The 21,351-nt window shown below is 55.4% G+C and overlaps 1 protein-coding gene and 1 long non-coding RNA gene across 2 annotated transcripts; both read left to right on the forward strand.

Annotated features, from left to right (window-relative positions):
- The first annotated feature begins 1,163 nt into the window (after window positions 1-1,163).
- LOC139825487 (uncharacterized) lies at window positions 1,164-3,161 on the forward strand. The gene is made up of 2 exons (XR_011735548.1): window positions 1,164-2,773; window positions 2,983-3,161. It is a non-coding gene; the product is annotated as an uncharacterized lncRNA (long non-coding RNA).
- Window positions 3,162-5,577: 2,416 nt separating this feature from the next.
- Window positions 5,578-20,639, forward strand: PPIH (peptidylprolyl isomerase H). Its single transcript, XM_065855082.2, has 10 exons — window positions 5,578-5,703; window positions 6,464-6,528; window positions 7,618-7,641; window positions 8,119-8,163; window positions 8,563-8,605; window positions 11,341-11,433; window positions 13,591-13,678; window positions 15,136-15,176; window positions 16,669-16,757; window positions 20,494-20,639. Exons 1-9 carry the CDS (start codon window positions 5,638-5,640, stop codon window positions 16,735-16,737), a joined length of 534 nt encoding a protein of 177 aa, XP_065711154.1. The 5' UTR covers window positions 5,578-5,637; the 3' UTR covers window positions 16,738-16,757; window positions 20,494-20,639.
- Window positions 20,640-21,351: the final 712 nt, after the last annotated feature.

Genomic DNA, 21,351 nt, shown 5'->3' on the forward strand with positions numbered 1-21,351 from the left:
CTGCTGATGCTACTGGTGGAGCTGGTGCTATTGGTGGAGCTGGTGCTACTGGTACTACTGGTAGAGCTGGTGCTACTGGTGCTGTTGAAGCTGCTGGTGGAGCTTGTGCTGCTGGTGCTACTGGTGGAGCTGGTGCTACTAGTGTTGCTGGTGCTACTGGTACTACTGGTACAGCTGGTGTCACTGGTGCTGCTGGTGCTGCTGGTGCTACTGGTGGAGCTTGTGCTGCTGGTGGACCTCGTGCTGCTGGTGAAGCTGGTGCTGGTTGTACTGGTGAAGCTGGTGGAGCTGGTGCTGCTGCTGCAGGTCCTTCCAGTGGTGCTGCTACAGCTGCTGCTGGTGCTGCTGGTGCCGGTGGTTGCTGGTGGATCTGGTGCTGCTGGTGCCGGCGGTTGCTGGTGGATCTGGTGCAGCTGGTGCTGCTGCAGTTGGTGCTGGTGGAGCAGCGTCCCAGCGCCATGGAAAGGCTCTTGCGGTTCCTGCGGCGCAGGACGGCGCGGGGGGCGCGCCCGACCCCCGGGAGCAGCCGTGGCCGGGAGTCACAGCCGCGGGTTCGGGACGAGCTGTGGCTGCCAGGAGCCGCCAACCAGAGCAACAGCGCTGGGCCACAGGTGAGTAAAACCAGAGGTGGTGGTGGGCAGCCCTGGTTCTCGGGCTGCATTGCACGCTGATGCAAATCAGACTTTTCCATGAGCAACGTCGAATCCAGAGCTCTAGAAATCTCTTTTAGAACCTGACGTCAGGTTGGCGACTGTTCCTCTTCTGCGAGTACGAAACGCTGCCGCTCTCTCCTCTTTTGAGCTGGTTTCCTGAGCTCTGTCCCTTTGTGTCCTTTGCCTTTGAACAGGCACAAGATGCCAGAGCCCCAAAACCGACGGCGGGCTCGGCTTCATCCTCTTTCTGCCGGGCCCATGGGAGGTCTCACACGTCAGAAAGTCCTCAAGTGAAGCAGTTTATCAGAGACCTGGAGCAACAGCTCATCACAGAAATGAACCCGGCTGAGGCGCTGGAAGCCAACAGGCGCTTGGAAGAGGATTTAAACAGAGCCGAAAGAAAAGCTGCTCGCCTGGAAATGGAAGTGGCCCTGCTGAAAAAAGACATTGGGACAAAGACAATGGCACTGAAAACAACAACAGAAGAATTACGGCAGGCCCGGCAGCAGATCGAGCAGTCCCAGACTCTGTATATGCAGGCGGATCAGGAGAGGAAAGATGCCATCCAGAGGGCAGAGGAGCTGCAGGCACAAGTGGCCCAGCTGCAGGGTGAAAACCTTTGGCTCCGCCAGCAGCTGGGGGACGCGCAGAACAAGGCCGCCCCGGAACCCGTGGTGAGCGACGCCTTCCCGTGCCCGGCCCACAGAGCAGAGCAGGAGGGGAGGGGAGCGCTGACCCAGAACCACCCAGAGGAGAGCGGCTCCCGAGGCTCTCGGGCGCTTCCAACCACCAGCGGGGAGAAGCTCCGCGCCTGGGACTCCGTCACTGGGCTTGGGTCTTTGTCCTGGTGTTGTTGGAATTGCGGAAGGTTCTGGCGAGCCTTGGCACGCGCTCATAGACACACACGTGAGCAGAAATGCTCGGGCTTGCCTCGGTGTTCGTTTGTGTAGCGCAAGAACAGCGTAAAGGTTGATACGCAGAGTTGGCCTCGGGGACCCTCACCTCCCATCTCTGGAGAAAGGGCTGCAGCCCAACCACAGCACTTGCATTGGCATCCCATTCGATTTCGGCGTGATTTGAAGAACTGAGCGAAAGCCCCAAAGGCACAGCCTCAGCATCTGCTGAGCAGAACGTGCTGGAAACAGATCTGCACAACGAGATGGCATTGCCTTAGTTGTCTTCCCTGGCCAAGGATGGCTGGAGATCATCAGCTGAGCAGAGGTCAGAGTAGACGAGATTTCTCCACTCTGCAATGACCTTAGAAAACAGATTTTGGTAGATTAACCTGTAACTGAAAGTAAAAATGCCCGTTTTGCCTTCTCATCTTTTTCTTCCTACTCCTTTGACTTTGTTTCCCCAGAGAGAAATGGGACGGGCAGAAGAGCCGGCGCTGGCAGCTGGGACACAGCAGCACGATGGGCTGAAGCAAGAGAACCCCCACGTGCCAGAGGACTCGGACAAGGTCAAGGCCGAGGTACAGAGCCTGTGAAGGTGTTCATAGATCTGAGCTGTTCTGCTCCTCCAGTGACCAGAAGAGAAGAAAATCTTCTGGGAACAGGCCCAGCAGAGATTTGTCTGAGGGCGTTCTGAGCTTCAACATCATTAACAATTGTTTTCCGGCTGTTGTCACGGCTGAGACCTCCATCCAAACATCTGATGGGGTTCCACAGAGATTTTAGACCCCTCTGCCTGAGACAGATGTTGTTTTCCCCACATCCAGGTGTGTGAACTCTCTGCACCGCTGGAGCTGCAGTCCCAACTGTCTCTGCAGCTCAAAGCCACAATCCAGGGGCTGCAAGAGCTGGTGGCTCTTCTGCCACATGGCTTGGCCACTCCTGGGGGGGCTCACAGCCCAACAGCGCCTTGTGGACAACGCTGTGAGCAGCCAAGGGAGGAGCAGCTGGAGCCGAGGAGGAGAGACCTGGATCCCAGCGTGCAGAGATCACGGAGCCTGTGGGACCTGAGCCGCTCCGCACAGCCCGGCCTTTCTGCCAAGGCTGGCGCGACGCCGGCAGAAGCCGCTGCCCAGAGCCCGCAGGAGCCGCGGCGCAGACTCTTCCGGCGCAAGGCAAAGACTCTGGGCCAGCGCCGGGGATGGAGCGGGAGCCCGTGAGGCTCAGGTGAGCAGCTCCAGACGTGGTTCTGCAGCGCTCTGGCGGGGCAGGGGCTGCCCTTGGCTTTTGCTGGGGTGCAGAGAGCGCCAGTCTTGTCTGTGCAACCCCTGGGCAGCTGCAGCCAGGACACAGACCTTACCGGCTCGTCCTGCAGAGCACAGAGCAGGCGCTGTTGCTGGGAACCCGACGGACATGGGCTCTTGCTTCTCTCCCAGGCATCGCTGCACATGGAGCTGGATCTGCTGGGGACACTCCCCGGGGTATCTCCTGCTCCTCTCCTGAATGCAGATGAAGTCCAGGATCCCCCGGCCAGGGCAACACCGTCCGACCTCAATGATTTGGAAGAGGAATTGCTAGAATTGTTAGAAAGCGGTCATTAAACTTGTGAAGGTTCCTTTTCTGTGCCCGCCTGCTGTGCTTTCCCATGGCTGCCCCCTCCTGGGCCCCACAGCGCTGGGCTGAGCCGGGGGCAGTGGCTGGGGACAGCAAAGCCCCTGGAGCCCCCGCTGCCCTGCTCCCCCGGGGGCTCAGGGCTGTGGGGCCGCAGGGCCCGGCCCGGCTCTGGGGGGGGCTGCCCAGGCCCTGGGACCCCTCACACCGGGGATGCTGGGAGCTCCAGTCCCCGCCTCACAGCACCATTCTTTCAAGAACAGTATTTAATACTATGTGAGATACATGGATATTTGTCTCCTGTGATCCTGCCGTGTTTTCCCATCACCATCCTCATGTCCCCAAGCCGGGGGTCCCCGGGGGCTCTGCCTGGGCTGGACACGGCCGGGGCACCAAGGGCTGTGACACTCGCTCGCTTTCCAAACCCAGCGGCTTCCTGGGCTGAACCAGCCAGAGCAGGATCCCAGCTCTGAGCTGATCCGCACCTCGGGTTGGGTCTCGCAGGGATTTTACAGCGCAGGAAAAGCCGCTGCCACGGGGCGTTTGACGGGGCTCTGGGAGCAGCTGTGGGGTCTGTGCAGCTCACAGCACCGGGTGCTGCGGCATTTGCTGGGGTCCAACAAGAGCTGTGACCAGAGAGTCCACAGGATCACCAGAGCCAGGCCTGCAGATGTGAACCTGTCAGCCTCATCATGGTTAGAGCAGGGATACAAGAATCAGAGAATCACAGCACAGTTTGGGTTCAAGGGACCTTCCCAGCTCCCCAGTGCCACCCCTGCCATGACAGGGACATCTTCACCAGCTCAGGTTGCTCAGAGCCCCGTCCAGCCTGGCCTGGGATGTCTCCAGGGATGGTTCAGCCACCACCTCACTGGGAACCTGGGCCAGGCTCTCACCACCCTCAGGAGCAACAATTTCTTCTTCGTGTGGGAGTGCACACTGAAGCTGTGCCAAAATCACACAGAGAAAAGCGTTAGCAGGGCCCTGGTCTTGTCCAGATCCCGGAGCAGCTCTTCAGAGAACCTCATGTCACTGCCCTTCCTCGGCACACCAGGACGCACAAGATCTTGAAGACAAAGCCTTTGGTGAAGGCCCTTGCCAGCAGTTTCATGGTTGCTTTGATGCACGTCAGGAGCTTCTCCTCAGATGCCATTTGCCCATGAAAATCTGAAGCCAGGTCCTGGAGATCTCACATGTGGCCTCTGCACCGCGATCCGTCTGCACCAACCACGGGGGAAGAACAGCTGGAAACCAGCCCCGGGCCCTTGTCGCGGTTTAACCCCGGCCAGCAATCACAACCACGACTGCCGCCTGCTCACCCCCAGAGAATCGAAAGGAAGGGGAGAAACTCTTGGATTGAGATAAACACGGCTTAATAAAATATCAAAATAATACTAATAGTAGAGTGCATGAAAATGAAAGGTTTTTAACTGCATGAATAAATTACCCCATTTTCACTCAAAGCAGCACAGTCCACTGCAGCACAGCCCAGCCGAGCCCTCCACAACAGCCCCGGGGACACGGAACCACCTTGGGGGGGAGGGAGGGTCCCCACCAGTGTGCGCTGGGGTACAGAGGGGACAGAGGGGACAGCCGGGCCCTGGACAGAAGGGCTTTGCTTCTGGGCAGCTCAGGGCTGCCGTAAGGGACAAGGGACACTCTGGAAAACTGAGGTGCTGCCAGCATCCCAAACCCTCTGACACGGCCCTGACACCTGCCCGGGTGTCTGGTTTCACAGGGATGAGCCAGGGGTGGCTGGGCCCAGTGACAAGGTGCTCTTGGGCCACCAGCTGCTGGCAATCGCAGTTATTGTGGTTGGAAAAGCCCCTCAAGATCAAGAGTCCAACCATTCCCCACCCTGTCCCTGCCCCATGTCCTGAGAACCTCATGTCCGTCTGTCCAGCCCTCCAGGGATGGTGACTCCAGCACTGCCCTGGGCAGCCTGTTCCAATGCCCCACAGCCCTTTGGGGAAGAAATTGTTCCCACATCCAACCTCAACCTCCCCTGGGCAACTTGAGGCCGTTTCCTCTGCTCCTGGCGCTTGTTCCTGGGGAGCAGAGCCCGACCCCCCTGGCTCCAAGCTCCTTTCAGGCAGTTCAGAGATCAGAAGGTCTCCCCTCAGCTCCTGTTCTCCAGCTGAACCCCCCAGGTCCCTCAGCCGCTCCCATCACACTTGTGCTCCAGCCCCTCACCAGCTCCGTTCCCTTCTCTCCCCTCGCTTCAGCACCTCAAGGCCTTTCTTGCTGTGAGGGGCACAAAACTGACCCCAGGACCGTCGGTTCGGCCTCACTGTTCCCGGTACAGGGACGGTCGCTGCCCTGGTCCCGCTGCCCACACCCACACCGGCCGGGGCCGCGCCGCCCTCTCCCGGTTCCTCTCCCGCCCCGCTCCCCGTCCCCGCTGCCGCCCCGCCCCCGCCGCCATTACCGGCGCCTCTTCCGCTTCCCCCGCAGCTTCTCCTTCCGGGAGCGTGGCCGCCATGTCGGCGCTGGCGCTGAACCCCAACAACCCCGTGGTGTTTTTCGATGTCACCATCGGCGGGCAGGTGCGGGAGGGGCCCGGCCGGGGGGAGCACGGAACGGGGGTGCGGGGTGAAGCGGGGGCACTGAAGGGTTTAGGGGTTCGTTGTGCGGGCGCAGCTGGAGGCACCTGGAGCGGTGCGGGGGGAGCTTGGGGGGAGCAGTGGGGCGGGTTTTGGGGGGGCTGCAGGGGAGGGGCTTGGGGAGCACGGGGGGATTTGGGGGTGCAGTAGAGGGGTTATGGGGGAGCAATGGGGGGAGTGAGGGCAGCAGAGAGGGGAGCGGTGGGGTTGGGTTGGGTTTGGGGGGAGCGGTGGGGTTGGGTTTGAGGGGGCGGTGGGGTTGGGTTTGAGGGGGAGCGGCGGGGTTGGGTTTGGGGGAGCAGATGGGGGGTTTGGGAGGGGCAGTGGGGTTGGGTTGGGGGGGCAGCCTGGTTGAATTTGGGGGGAGCAGCGGGTTGGGTTTGGGGGAGTAGATCGGGGGTTTGGGGGGGGGCAGTGGGGTTGGGTTTGAGGGGGCAGAGGGGTTGGGTTTGGCAGGGCGGTGGGGTTGGGTTTGAGGGGGCAGAGGGGTTGGGTTTGGGGCAGCAGATGGGGGCTTTGGGGGAGCAGCAGGGGGGCTGGGGGTGCTGCAGGGTCCAGGGGCCGTGGGGCAGGGCCAGCAGTGGTGCTGGGTGGGGTTTGCAGGGCTGGGGGTGCAGCGGGAGGCTCTGGGGGTCCCTGCGTGCTGGGGGGCTGGGCTGTGGCAGTGGGGCGCAGGGAGCTGATCCGGCCGCCGTGTCCCCAGGAGGTCGGGCGCATGAAGATCGAGCTGTTCGCTGACGTCGTTCCCAAAACTGCTGAGAACTTCAGGTGAGCAGCAGCCGCCGATCCCCAGCGCAGCTCCCAGCCGGGCTGCAGGGTGCAGGAACATCTATGGTGAGAGAGCCGCTCCCTGCTCCCCAGAACCAGCACCTGCTCTGCTCCGCTCCCCGTCCCCAGAGAAACAGGACCGAGCAGCACCCGGATCCTTCAGGGGATCCCGTCTGGCTGGAAGGTGACGACTCCAGCCCCTCTGCTCCCTGTGCGGAGCTGCTGGTGTGCTCAGTGAATTTGGAAAAGACAGAACCTTAATGTCATGTGAGAGTTCTGAGCCACTGCCTGAAGGCCCCGCACACCAAGAGAGACCTTGAGGTGCTGAAGCGAGTGGAGAGAAGGGAACGGAGCTGGTGAGGAGCTGGAGCACAAGTGTGATGGGAGCGGCTGAGGGACCTGGGGGGTTCAGCTGGAGAACAGGAGCTGAGGGGAGACCTTCTGATCTCTGAACTGCCTGAAAGGAGCTTGGAGCCAGGGGGGTCGGGCTCTGCTCCCCAGGAACAAGCGCCAGGAGCAGAGGAAACGGCCTCAAGTTGCCCAGGGGAGGTTGAGGTTGGATCTGGGAACAATTTCTTCCCCAAAGGGCTGTGGGGCATTGGAACAGGCTGCCCAGGGCAGTGCTGGAGTCACCATCCCTGGAGGGCTGGACAGACGGACAGGAGGTTCTCAGGACATGGGGCAGGGACAGGGATGGGTTATGGTTGGACTGGAGGATCTTGAGGGGCTTTTCCAACCAAAACAATTCTGTTCTGTGATTCTAAGGATGTGCCACTGGGACATTCTACCTCCACAGGCAGAATGAATGTACCAAATATACCCTGTTTTCTGTGAAACACGAGACCAGATCCACATTTGGTGTCTTACAACCTCGGTGTTAAATACTCAACCTCCTCAACTGCAGAAAGTGCAGAGTCTGCTCTGAGGTGGAACCGGGGAGGAGTCGGTGCCGGTTCCCGTTTCGCTGGCGGTGTCTCGGGTGCAGTGAGCAGTGTCCCGCAGAGCAGTGGGTCCGTGTTCGCCAGACGCCGTCCTGTGCGTCCCCGGGTTCAGCCGAGGCTCACGCTCTGCTCTCTTTTTGTCTTCCAGGCAGTTCTGTACGGGTGAATTCAGGTAAGTGGGTTACGGAGCCCTTTGGAGCAGCCCCACTCAGGGAAATGCGGTGGGTGAGCAGGATTAAGGCTGACGTGGAAGTTTTTGTTATACCAGTTCAAAACAAGAGAGTTAAAGAAATCTGCTCTGGTGAAACTGCGCCGGGCTCAGTTGGTGATGGAGAGGTCAGACTTTCCCTTTTGGGCATGGCTTAGTTTGCGCTCAGGTTGCTCTAAAAAGCCCCGTCTGCAAATCCCCCGTGCTCGTGCTGCAGTTTGAGTGGGGTCCCGTCAGGTGACGGTGTGGATTTTGTAGGAAACCACAGGATTTTATGTGCAGAGCCCACCTCGGGTTTCCCTTGGCCCAGAGCCTGGGGCTGCAGCGCTTGGCTGCGTGTCCATGTGCCTGGTGACGTACAGGGTGACGCTTGGGGACCCAGGGTTTGGTGTTGGGGTGTCCCGTGAGCTGCAATGGTTTTTCCTGTTTATTTCCTTGCAGGAAAGATGGTGTCCCCATAGGTTATAAAGGAAGCACTTTCCACAGGTAATTATAAATAATTATCAATAGCAGGCTGAGCTGGGTGTGGGTTTGAGCCTGGGAGGCGTTTGTAGCTCAGGGCTGGTGTCGTCCGTCTGTCGCTCGGGGCTCTGGGGACTGTCACACCTTGTACGTTGGGGTCATGGGGAGGGATCCCTGTTCCTCGTGTGCCAGGACACAGGTTGGTTGTGGCATCTGTCACCTCATCGCTGCCTCCGGTCGAGCAGCGATGGCTCCGGGGTTGTCCCGTAGCAGCACTGATTAACAATTGCTGTAAATTGGAGACTGCGGCATTCACAGACCCAATAACTTCTGTTGCGTTGGGGCAGAGCTACTTTTTACCACATTTTAAGCTTCTCGAGGCATTTTTCTACTGAGAACTAAGTTATTGTTTTACTTCTTTAGGGTAATAAAGGATTTCATGATCCAAGGAGGTGACTTTGTAAACGTATGTACCTCTATGTTCCTTTTGTATTTTCCTATGTGGTATAATCTGCAGTTTAGTCCACGCTGATGTGGGGGATCTCGGTCTCTGGGTACCCAGAGGTTTCCTCGTAGCGTTGCTGCCATCTGACTGCAGCAGAGCACAGTGCACGCGGAAATGGATCCGGAGTCTCGGCTGAACGTTCCTTCTTCTTCCCAAAATCTTTGCTCTCTAAATATTTCCTTCCCAAAACATTTCCCCTCTAAAAAAAGAAACAGCCATGCAGCGAAAGGCTTTTCAAACTTGGGAAGATCATATTATTTGATCCTGTTGTCCTTCTCCTCTCCCCCCAAACAAGAAACCCTCTGAGTTTCTACTCGCTTTGTGGAGAGAGACCCTAAGTACAGAACCAAGCGTCTCGTGCAAGAGAGAGTTTAAGTCCAGACTAACTTTTTGTTAGCGAATTTTCTTCACAAATAGAGAAGGCTTTGTGCTCGCAGTGGTGGTCGCGCTCTTGGGAAATGCTGAAAATGAAAAATTTAATGAAATATAACAAGGGCAAGTGTAGAGTCTTGAATCTGGGCACGAACAACCCCAGGTTCCAGTGTAAGTTGGGGAATGAGCTATTAGAGAGCAGTGTAGGGGAAAGGGACCTGGGGGTCCTGGGGACAGCAGGGTGAGCATGAGCCAGCACTGGGCCCTTGTGGCCAGGAAGGCCAATGGTACCTGGGGTGGGTTAGAAGGGGGTGGTCAGTAGGTCAGAGAGGTTCTCCTGCCCCTCTGCTCTGCCCTGGGGAGACCACACCTGGAATATTGTGTCCAGTTGTGGCCCCTCAGCTCCAGAAGGACAGGGAACTGCTGGAGAGAGTCCAGCGCAGCCACCAAGATGCTGGAGGGAGTGGAGCATCTCCTGTGTGAGGAGCATCTTCGTTGCCCTAACGTGATGTGCTCAGATGTCCCGGGGGCTTTTTTACTCCCACTGAAGCTCAGTATTACGGATCGCACCAGTGCTTGTGATTTTTATATTACTTTTATTATAAAGCCCCTCGGGGGGCAGGAATGGTCACACTCACCACTAAGCTGGGGTGTTTGTTTCTGTCTCAGAGACAACAGTTTAGTGAAACCACAGAGAACAGGAGGCAGAGCCAAAGCTGTGGGGCTGCACGTGCTCCATCACCGGCGTCTTATTTTCCTATTGTACTTTATTGATTAGGCCAAATTTATGTTACATAGAAAGGCAGTGAAGGGTGACAGGATGCAGCAAGGCAGAAGAAATGGGGCTGAAGTGACACAGAAAGGGAAAATCCACACAGAATGATAAAGCAATTTAATGTTGATGCTTCAGCACTGGAGAAATGAGCGATGCAAGGGGGAAACTTCACATCTTCCGGCATTTTGTGGCCTATTCTAGATTTATCTGTATTTCTGGTTACTCTGATACACAGCCGCACGGCGTCTGTCTTTCAGATATTTGAAAACCTTCCTTTTTGTGATTTTTTTTGCATTGACATTTCCCTCCTCGTATGTGGGAGGAATCCTGTAGCCATGGACAGGGCTCTAAATCTGGGGCCAACAGCCACATTTTCCAAGTGGGCCAAGTAAAATAACTGGGTGGACAAGAACTTGGTTTCCCCTGGACCTTCCCTGTGGGGAATGCAGCAGAGATCTGGGGTCTCTCTGAGGTGGAGACACAGGGGATGGAGGTGGAGAGGAGGAGAAAGGTCGTTGTTAGAATTGTTTTGGTTGGAAAAGCCCCTCAAGACCATGGAGTCCAACCATAACCCAGCCCTGTCCCTGCCCCCTGTCCTGAGAACCTCATGTCCGTCTGTCCAGCCCTCCAGGGATGGTGACTCCAGCACTGCCCTGGGCAGCCTGTTCCAATGCCCCACAGCCCTTTGGGGAAGAAATTGTTCCCAGATCCAACCTCACCCTCCCCTGGGCAACTTGAGGCCGTTTCCTCTGCTCCTGGCGCTTGTTCCTGGGGAGCAGAGCCCGACCCCCCTGGCTCCAAGCTCCTTTCAGGCAGTTCAGAGATCAGAAGGTCTCCCCTCAGCTCCTGTTCTCCAGCTGAACCCCCCAGGTCCCTCAGCCGCTCCCATCACACTTGTGCTCCAGCCCCTCACCAGCTCCGTTCCCTTCTCTCCACTCGCTCCAGCACCTCAAGGCCTTTCTTGGTGTGAGGTGATCCCGCCACCCCTCTGGCCGCCATTTTGAGCCCTGAGGTGATCTCGGTGCTGCCATTTTGTGCCCTGAGCTGAGGGGCCCAAAACTGCCCCCAGGATTCGAGGTGCGTTTACTTGTTTCACCTTTTTTGTTGTGCCTGGACTTGCAAGAGGCAAGTGATGACCGTGTCTTTGCTGAAGAGACATCGCTTCTCTCTTTCCAGTAAAATCACAGAAAATAAGGTGAAATAAATCAATGTACCATCAGCCGACTTTTTCCGCACAACCGCTTCTGCTTTCCTCGTCACACCGGCCCAAGCTTCTCCATCCCTTTCCTGTTCCCCGCAAAGTCCAGATGGGTCCGTCCTGAACATCCCATGGGCTCCGTCTCACCCTGGGAGGTTTGGGCTGAATCCCGACCATCTCCCGGGGTTTGTGCCGACACCGATGGCAAACGATGCAGTCGCTGTTCCTCTTCAGGAGTGAAACACCGTGGTCACCACGGGTGTAAATTAGGGCAGTGCAGCTCCCATTTGGGGCCGAGTTTATCCCTGTCCTTTAGCTTGGGGATTTTGAATTGAGTTTTTGAATGGGCAGGGGGACGGCACCGGCGTCGCCAGCATCTACCGGGGACCCTTTGCAGATGAGAACTTCAAGCTGAAACACTCTGCTCCTGGGCTGCTCTCCATGGTGAGTGTTGAATAACAACATTAGAACGCTCAAAGCCCTCGGTTCTTTCTGTGTCCCCTTTTCCTAAGCACATAAACTCTTTGCACCGCTGGATGCGAGGTCTCAAAGACGAGCTTTGTAACCACCGGTCAGAAAGTTACTCCTGGGTTAATAGTTGAGTGACTGACCCCACAACACTGATTCTTTCTCACCTGGTGCAGCTCTGGGTCAGGCTTTGCTTTCGGAATGGTTTAATTTGCAGGGTTTTCATACGGTGCCAAGCGGTGGTGGTTTTTTCTTCCCTGATGCCGTTATCAACCACTGACCTCAGCAAGGATGAAACAAAGAGATGTGGGAGTTCCGAAGCCACGGCAGCGTTTCCATGGTGCCTTTTGGAACACGCGCTTCCCGGTCAACATCGTAGGAAAAACCGCAGCGTTTGCGCGGTGCCTGGCAGAACAATACGCTGAGTTTTGCAATGGAGAGCAAGTGGAGCCCGTGCTTCAGCGTTCCCACCCGCAGCTGCCCGGCCCCTAAAACCACTGCCTTTGGGTTCGTTTGGATTTGTTATTCATCCACAAAACGTGCCCCAAAATGAGGCTCATCTTTATTAACCGAGATAGGCACCATTACAATCAACACATTTTTGCCAATGAGAAACGCGTTTGTTTATTTTTAGTGTAAAACTCCGTGTGTCAGGATTCCGTTAACTCTTGGGAAGCGTTTTCTGCGTCCCGCTGCCTGCGGGAGCATTTTCGCTGCAGAAAGTTGTCGAGGTGCTTGAAGAAGCGGCAGTTGCTTGGCAAGAGGTTGGGAGAACGCGGTGGACGAGGTGAAACTTGGTAGCCCAATTCATTCACCGTTTGACGCGTAAGTTGTGCGACGTGTGGTCAGGCGCTGTGGAGAAGAATTGGGCACTTTCTGGTCACCAGCTGCAGTTTTCCGTGCATCTCCCCAGTCCACTGGGCGTACTTGACAGATGTGACGGTTTCACCGGCATTCGGAAAGCTGGAGTGGATCAGACCATCAGCAGAGCACCAAACAGTGACCACGACCTTCTCCTGGTGCACGTTTGGCTTTGGGAAGTGCTTTGGAGGCTCTTCTCAGCCCCACTGCTGAGCCGGTCGTCACCGCTTGTTGCACAACATCCACTTCTTGTCACACATCACAGTCCGACTGAGAAATGGTTCATTGTTGTTGTGTAGAAGAAGAGAAAACAATGCTTCAAAATGACGATTTTTTGGATTTTTGGCACCCGCTTATTGAGCTTTTTCACCTCCCCATTTGCTTCAAATGCCCAACGACCGTAGAGTGGTCGACGTTGAGCACTGGTTGGCGTTGGGTCCTTCGGCAACTCCTCGGGTAAGAGGTTCAGCTTCAGTGGTCGCTCTCAGCGCCACCGCTCTGCTCCTTGTCTTCAAGGCTCTCGTCTCCTTTGCCAAACTTCTGGAACCACCGCTGCGTGTTAACGAACCACGTTCATTAGTGCCTTGTTGATGTTGCGAGTTTTCTCCGCCACTTTACGGCTCATTTTGAACTCGAAGAAGAAAATGGCTCAAATTTGCTTTTTGTCTAATGTCAATAGTCTGAAAGAAATATAAAATAGACAACAAGTAATAAGTCAGAAGCAAAAAAACCAACCACCATAAAGTGAGAAAAACTCGCTAAAATGATGTATAACATAACCACTTGTATTTACGATCGTATCCAATATCAAACGGTGAGTTTCGACAGTGCAAATATCGCAGTTCCTTTTGCCCCAACCTAATATTGGCATCTGTGTGTTGGCTCTGGGGTCGTTCTGGTTGTCGGTGAACTTTGACATATTGAAGCGGACTGAAGCGTTGCTGAGAGGTTTTCATAGCAGAGCGCGAATCTCTGGGCATCGCGCTCAGACGTGAATTCAACTTTACAGCCGCAAGACACCGCTCTGTGAGCCGGTGATCAGCACCTTCCTCATCCCGATCGTTGAAACGCGTTTGGGGTTTATTCTGAGGAAACCTTCCAGCTTCTTTCTTTCTGCCAGGGTTCTCTCCAGGTTCTTGTTTCCTTTGGTTTCTGTAGCAAAAAGCTAAAATAGGTTGGTGTAGAGCAACAGCTCTTTCCTACTTGAGATGCATCTGCTTTGAGTTTTGGGAAGTCCTCATCTGTGCGTGTTTTGCTGTTCTCAACCCCCAGGCGAACAGCGGTCCCAGCACCAACGGCTGCCAGTTCTTCATTACGTGCTCCAAGTGTGACTGGTTGGACGGAAAACACGTTGTGTTTGGTGAGTACCTGCGGGGGGTGGAACAGCTCGGGGTCTCCCTGCGCCAATAAACAGCCGTGGGCTGCTGGTTCGTCCCCCCTCACTGTGCCAGCGGTGGCATCGGTGCAGCCAGAGACTCAGATTGTGGTTGAAATCACAGAAGCCCAGGCTGGCTGGGCTGCAGGAGCTCTGCAGATCCCCAGCCCAGCCCTGCCAGCGCAGGGTCACAGAGCAGATCACACAGGTGGGGCCAGGGGGTTTGAATGGCTCAGAGAAGGAGACTCCACACCCGCTCTGGGCAGCCTGGGCCAGGCTCTGGCACCTCCCAGCACACAAGTTTCTGCTCATGTTCACATGGAGCCTCCTGTGTTTCAGTCTGTGCCCGTTGCCCCTCACCCTGGCGCTGGGCACCACTGAACAGAGTCTGCTCCATCCTCTGACACCCACCCTGAGATATTGATCCATGGATCAGATCCCTCTCAGCTTCTCCAGCTCAACAGCCACAGCTCTCTCAGTGTCTCCTCATCACTAAGATGCTCCAGAGCCCTCAGCATCTTTGTAGCTCTCGCTGGACTCTCTCCAGTAATTCCTTGTCCTTCTGAAGCTGGGGAGCCCAGGCCTGGCCCCAGTTGTGCAGATGGGGCCTCCCCAGGGCAGAGCAGAGGGGGAGGAACAACCTCCCTGACCTGCTGCTCACACTGTTCCTCACACAGCCCAGGTCCCATTGGCCTCTTGGCCACACGGGCACATTGGTGACTCACGGTCACCCTGTTGTCCCCCAGAACTCCCAGGTCCTTCTCTGCAGAGCTGCCTTCAGCAGGTCACCCCAGCCTGTGCTGGTGCCGGGGGTTGTTCCTCCCCAGGTGAAATGAAACGCTCTTTCCCTGCTCAGCTTTACCCCAGATCAATTCCTTGGTTGGTGTATCATACATAAACCCTTGTGCCAGCGCACAAAGATGGGGGGACCCCTTTCTTCTCCACGCTCAGAATTGAGCTTTCAGCAGAGTTACTAGATAATAATTCAATGAAACCACATGTGCTGGCTCTTCACGTCTGCCACTTGCGCTGAGAGATTTGAAGGATGCAGCCGCTAAGCCCATGTCCTGCTTACTCCTTCCTCCGATTCCCGAGTAACACCGATACCGTTCACGGCCTTTTTTGCGTCGTTACGAAGGTTGCGTGCTGGAGAGCTGGGTCGCGCTGTGTTTTGGCACGGCTGGCATCTCACAGCCTCCATTGTTCTGGTTGTGCCCTCCTTGGGACGGGCCAGTGTTCTTAATCTGTTCTGAAATGGGAAATGTTTGCAGGGGGATTGTTTCCTGTACCAGTTCAGAGATCACTGATCAGCCCCGGTGTGCCCGGTAGCTTCACGCTGCACAGGACCTTTCAGGGGGAGCAAAACCACATGAACTTGTGATGTGCGAGGGGGTAAAGGTGCAAACTGGCCACACTGAAGTGGTTCCGTGTTCTCGTTCTAGGTAAAATTGTCGATGGGCTGTTGGTCATGAGAAAAATTGAGGTAAGTTGAATTCACCTATTTCTCTGCGAACATTCAACGTTGGAAAGTTGCGTAGAGGATTAACGAGGATTAACTGTCCTCTCCCACTGTCTGTTTGCCAGAATACCGGTGTTGATAACTGGTGTTATCAGTTGTCATCGCTATAAAACAGCAGGAAATCTTCGGGGGCGCAGGCGGCCGCGCAGGCGGGGTTTGGGAGCGCGCTGTCTCGTGGCGGCCGCTCGGTCTTTGAGCGGGGATTGTGTTCCCGTGGCTTTATTTGCGACGCTTTGCATTTGTTCCGGAAGCCGAATTGCAAAGCTGTTCCATCAGCAGCTCGGATGGGGCTGAGCGGATCCCGTTGTGCCATCGCCTGGGGTTACTTGGTGGATGCTAAATCATCAGTTCTGCTGATCCGTCATCAGCGTGTTTAATTAGAAAAATTAAATCTTCTGTGGGCTTCCAGGAGCTGCAGATAAATACGCTCACTGAGGGGCAAATTCAGGGATATAAGCTGTAGATTTATGATAGATTCATGAAAGAACGAGGGCTTCAGGGTGGTGCTGTGACCGTCTCATACGTGGATTCCTCTTCTGTATCAACCCACGTTCGCTTTTCTTGTTACAGCCGTAATTAGTAACTTTAAAGGTTGAAGCCAGAGCAGCCTCTAGCAACGCGGTGCTGGCTGCGTCTCATGAGGAGCTCTCCTGTTTTGGCTCCGTCCCTTCCCTCCCGCTCAAAGGGTCGGGCTCTGCTCCGTGTCCCCAGCCTCTGTGCACACAGATGTCACCGGCTTATGGCCGGTGAGGGTGCATCTGTGTCACCCAGAGCTGTGTCCAGATTTCCCCGTTCCTTGTGTCACGCAGACACCTCTGAGCCGCTCCCCAAGTGCTGTCACAGAATCCCAGAATGGACTGGGTTGGAAAGCCCTCAGAGCTCATCCAGTCCAAGCCTTGGTCCAACTCCAGTCCATTGACCAGATCATGGCACTAAGTGCCATGGCGAATCTCAGTTTAAACACCTCCAGGGCCGGTGAGTCCAGCACCTCCCTGGGCAGCCATTCCAATGCTGACCACTCTCTCTGCACAGAATTGCTTTCGAATCTCCAGCCTCAATTTCCCCTGGCAGAGTTGAAGCCCATGCCCCCTTGTCCTATTGCTGAGTGCCTGGGAGAAGAGCCCAATCCCCCCTGGCTAGAACTGCCCTTCAGGTCGTTCTAGAGAGTGCTGAGCTCAGCTCTAAGCCTCCTATGCTCCAGACTGAACAAGCCCAGCTCCCTCAGCCTCTCCCCATAGGGCTTGTGCTCAGGTCCCTTCCCCAGCCTTGTTGCTCTTCTCTGGACCTGCTCCAGCACTTCAATCTCTTTCCTGACCTGAGGGGCCCAGAACTGAACACAACACTCCAGGTGTGGCCTCCCCAATGCAGAGCACACGGGCAGGATCACTTCCCGTGTCGCTCACTGGATTCACTGTATTTTTATTAGGTTTAACATTATATATTTGTTTGCCCCCAGAACGTGCCTACGGGTCCAAATAACAAACCCAAGCTGCCCGTTGTCATCTCGCAGTGCGGGGAAATGTAAAGCAGTGGAACAGAAGTGCGGTGAGTCCTGTTGTGGTTTAACCTGAGCTGGCAATGCAGCCGCGAGCGCCGCTCGCTCAGCCCCTTCCCCACCCTCAGTGGGGAGAGAATCAAAAGGGAAGGGAGAAACTTGGATTGAGATAAACACAGTTTAATAAAATAACTAAATACTAATATACTATTAGTAAATATATATATATATGTAAGAGAAATAAAAGATACTCAAGGCAATTCCTCATGAACTCTGTCCACAAGCAAGCAGCCAGTCCCAGCGAGCATCACTCGGTCAACAGTGATAAAAGGAGGAAAAATCAGGAAAGCCCAGAGGCCTCTGCAAAATGGCAAAAATTTGGGCTAAACATCCTGACCAAAACCTCCCGGCTGCCCCCAGAGAGAGAAGAACCAGAGAGAGCGGTAGAGCCAGAACCGGAAGTTCCCAGCTCTCCTTAGATAATTAGCATGATGCTGATGGGGCGGAGTACTCTCCTTGGTCGGTCTGGCTGTCAGTCCAGCTCTGCCCCATCTCTGCCTCACACCTGTGGGCAAAGCTCCCAGTGTCCTTGGCTTTCAGACCAGAGCAATTAGAAGCATTAACTCTGTGCTGGGGTGTTACCTGCTGTTCTCAAACTAAGTCCAGATAATGGGCGTGCTAGCTAGGAAAAAGAAACGTTTCTAATGGCATGAAGAAAAGTAACCCATTTTCAGTCAAAGCAGCACAGTCCTCATCTTCCCGGGCACCCACAGAATCCCAGAATGTGAGGGGTTGGAAGAGACCTGGAAAGCTCATCCAGTGCAATCCCCCATGGAGCAGGAACACCCAGCTGAGGTTCCACAGGAAGGGGTCCAGGCGGGTTTGAATGTCTGCAGAGAAGGAGACTCCACAGCCTCCCTGGGCAGCCTGGGCCAGGCTCTGACACCCTCACCAGGAACAAGTTTCTTCTCCAATTTAAGTGGAACCTCCTGTGTTCCAGTTTGCACCCATTGCCCCTTGTCCTGTCACTGGTTGTCACCCAGAAGAGCCTGGCTCCATCCTCCTGACACTGCCCCTTTCCATATTGATCCCCAGGAATGAGTCCCCCCTCAGTCTCCTCTCCTCCAGCTCCAGAGCCCCAGCTCCCTCAGCCTTTCCTCACACGGGAGATGCTCCACTCCCTCCAGCATCTTGGTGGCTGCGCTGGACTCTCTCCAGCAGTTCCCTGTCCTTCTGGAGCTGAGGGGCCACAACTGGACACAATATTCCAGGTGTGGTCTCCCCAGGGCAGAGCAGAGGGGCAGGAGAACCTCTCTGACCTACTGACCACCCCCTTCTAACCCACCCCAGGTACCATTGGCTTCCTGGCCACAAGGGCCCAGTGCTGGCTCATGCTCACCCTTCTTTCCACCAGAGCAATTGAGCTCGGGGCTGCTCTGCTCTGTGCTTTTCCTTGACTTATTTTCGCATTTAAGTCTGCACAGAGCTGACTCGGCTCCGTGAAACACCAGAAAATGCTTCTCTAACAGCGTTAGGGTTTTGCCAGCTCAACTGCCTGCGCTGGCTTCCCCTGAGCTACCCCAGCATCCGTGGCAGCGCCCGAGGGACCTGATCTTGCAGCTGCCATAAGGGGGATGATGGAGCTGTGGAAGCTCAGCCTTGGATGGGCTTAGGCTGCTAGGAGAGGAGAGGAGGGGAGGAAAGAGAGGAGAGGAGAGGAGAGGAGAGGAGAGGAGAGGAGAGGAGAGGAGAGGAGAGGAGAGGAGAGGAGAGGAGAGGAGAGGAGAGGAGAGGAGAGGAGAGGAGGGAGAGAGAGGAGGAGAAAGAAGAAGGACTTGAGCCGCCTTGCTCAGTGCAGCTATGGAGGGCCAAGAAATTATCACGTTACATAATCCTAACTTGTAAAAATCCCGCTGTCCTCACCCAAAGGGAGATGTTTCCACCTGGTGTTGAGGTTTCACTTGGGTTAAACTGGTGGGCTGAGGACAGAGCCCAGGCTCATGCACAGTGTTCTGTTTCTATTTGTCCGCCCACTTCACCGTAAAAAACACAAGCATTTAAACAAATCTGTCTAGATTTCAATGTGTCGGGCTGCAGCTTGTCAGAAATCTGCTGTATTAGCCTTTTGGTTGCTGATTTTTCAGATTTCAGTGGGCGGGCACTGACAAAAGCAAATCCCCACCATTTTTGACCTTCCATCGAATGATTCCCAAAGACGCCTGGAGTTGCCGTGAGGACTCGTCCGCTTCCCTAACAAAGTCTCTCAACCCCTGGGAGCTGCTCCTGTTTGATGAAGTGACAATGGGGAATGCGATCGTTATTTCATTTCCCCAGTACTTCTGGTGGCATTTAGAGGCTTTTGAAGACGGGGACAACCCTGTGACCAGGCCGGGCAGAGCCACGCTGGCGGGTCGGGTCCCGTTTAGAGTTGTCCTCAGGCCCAGACTTGTTGATCGTGTTTATTTGGAGCACGTTGAGCTCTGGCAGCATCAAACTGGAGACGGGTGGCTTCTCATTTCTGGTGCTGCTTTGCTTGATTTCCCAGCCAGCTCTGAGGAGCCACCTTCCTGCACCGCCTGTAGGCAAGAGCGGGTTTGTCTTTCCCAGCTTCAGGCCCAGCCTAAATCAGTTACTTGTCGAGATCCTTCAAAATCAGGCAGGAGAAGGAGGTGCTGTGGTTTTAGGTTCAGAGGTAGATGCAGATGTGCGGAGAGCCAGGGGGACCCCGAGTTCTGTAGCTCGGGGCTGATGTGAGACAGCGAGTGCAGCGAAGAGAACGCACTGCAAACCGCTGAGGGGCACCTGGAGTCACTGCCCGGCCTGGGGATGAGTTGGGAACGGCTGCTGAGCGTGTAATAGAATCATTTGGGTGGGAAAAACCCCTCAAGATCATGGAGTCCAACCATAACCCACCCTGTCCCTGCCCCATGTCCTGAGAACCTCATGTCCGTCTGTCCAGCCCTCCAGGGATGGTGACTCCAGCACTGCCCTGGGCAGCCTGTTCCAATGCCCCACAGCCCTTTGGGGAAGAAATTGTTCCCAGATCCAACCTCAACCTCCCCTGGGCAACTTGAGGCCGTTTCCTCTGCTCCTGGCGCTTGTTCCTGGGGAGCAGAGCCCGACCCCCCTGGCTCCAAGCTCCTTTCAGGCAGTTCAGAGATCAGAAGGTCTCCCCTCAGCTCCTGTTCTCCAGCTGAACCCCCAGGTCCCTCAGCCGCTCCCATCACACTTGTGCTCCAGCCCCTCACCAGCTCCGTTCCCTTCTCTCCACTCGCTCCAGCACCTCAAGGCCTTTCTTGGTGTGAGGGGCCCAAAACTGCGCCCAGGATTCACGGTTTGTCCTCCCCAGGTCCCAGCACAGGTTTGGTCGCTGCCCTGGGCCTGCTGGCCACCCCAGTGCTGGTCCCAGCCAGGATGCTGTGGCCTTTTTGGCCACCTGTGCACACACTGGCCCATGTTCAGCCGCTGACACCAACACCCCCAGGTCCTTTTCCAGCCGCTCCTCCGTGAACCTGCAGCATCCATGGGGTTGTTGTGACCCAAGTGCAGAACCTGGCCCTTGCCCTTGTTGAACCTCAGACAGTTGGGCTCAGCCCATCGATCCAGCTGATCCAGATCCCTCTGTTTGGCCTTCCCACCCTTGAGCAGATCAACACCCCCACCCAGCTTGGTGTCAGCCTTGAAATTACTGGTGGTGCCCTCGATCCCTTCGTCCAGATCGGTGGTGAAGAACTTAAGCAGAACTGGCCGCAGTGTTTGAACTGACCTGTTCCTTCTCTGTTCCAGGGTTCCTGTGGTTCCAGCTCCAGCCCCCACAGCCCTGTCTGCAGATCCACGCTCTCGACGTTCTTCTGACGGTATTTAATAATGAGCCTCTATATTTGTTTTTTTTTACCTTTTGGAATGTAAATAAAGAATTTTGCTAAATGGGAGTGCGGTGCACATCAGTCCACGTGCCGGACGAGGGATTTTTTGGGCAAGAAGGGCTGCGGCATCTCCAGCAACGCGCGTTATTCGCCGTGCGGTGTCGCGGGACGTTGCTGTTGGGCATCGACAAAATAAGTGGTGAGAGGCGCGCGGTGATCCCGAGCTGCACCGGCTCCGCTCCTGGGTGTAATTACAGCTTGGGCACCCAGAACCTTTCTGCCCGCAGCATTATTGAAACACAACAGATTTATGTGGCACAGAGATTTCATCGGTGTCGTTTTGCTGAGCACCGATGTGGGTTATGTTGTAAATGAGCGTTTGTAGAACACCTCGTGAATACCGCAGATCATTTTGGTTGGAAAAGGCCTTTAAGGTCGAGTCCAACCATTGACCATCTTCATGTCCCGCTGCTGGAAGGATGGTGCCCGAGCTCAACAGAACATGGTGGAATTGTCTGGAGAGTTTTTAATAACACCCCACACAAATTTAAGCTCCACCTTTGCATGTCCACGAGGATGAAATTTCAGAGACCCTATTATTTAAATTGCTTTAAACTTCGTGATGCCGAGAACATTTATGAAGTGAGTACATTCATTAGTATGAACTTCAGCTTAAGTGAAGCTGCGTTTATCCACATTCAAGTTCAAATTAAATTAGTAGTAGAAAGGAGACCTATAGGCACTTCATGCCAACAGTGCAATACATTTGACTTCCCAT

The sequence above is a fragment of the Patagioenas fasciata genome, chromosome 23 (genome assembly GCF_037038585.1).
Source record: "Patagioenas fasciata isolate bPatFas1 chromosome 23, bPatFas1.hap1, whole genome shotgun sequence".
Lineage (NCBI taxonomy): Eukaryota > Metazoa > Chordata > Aves > Columbiformes > Columbidae > Patagioenas > Patagioenas fasciata.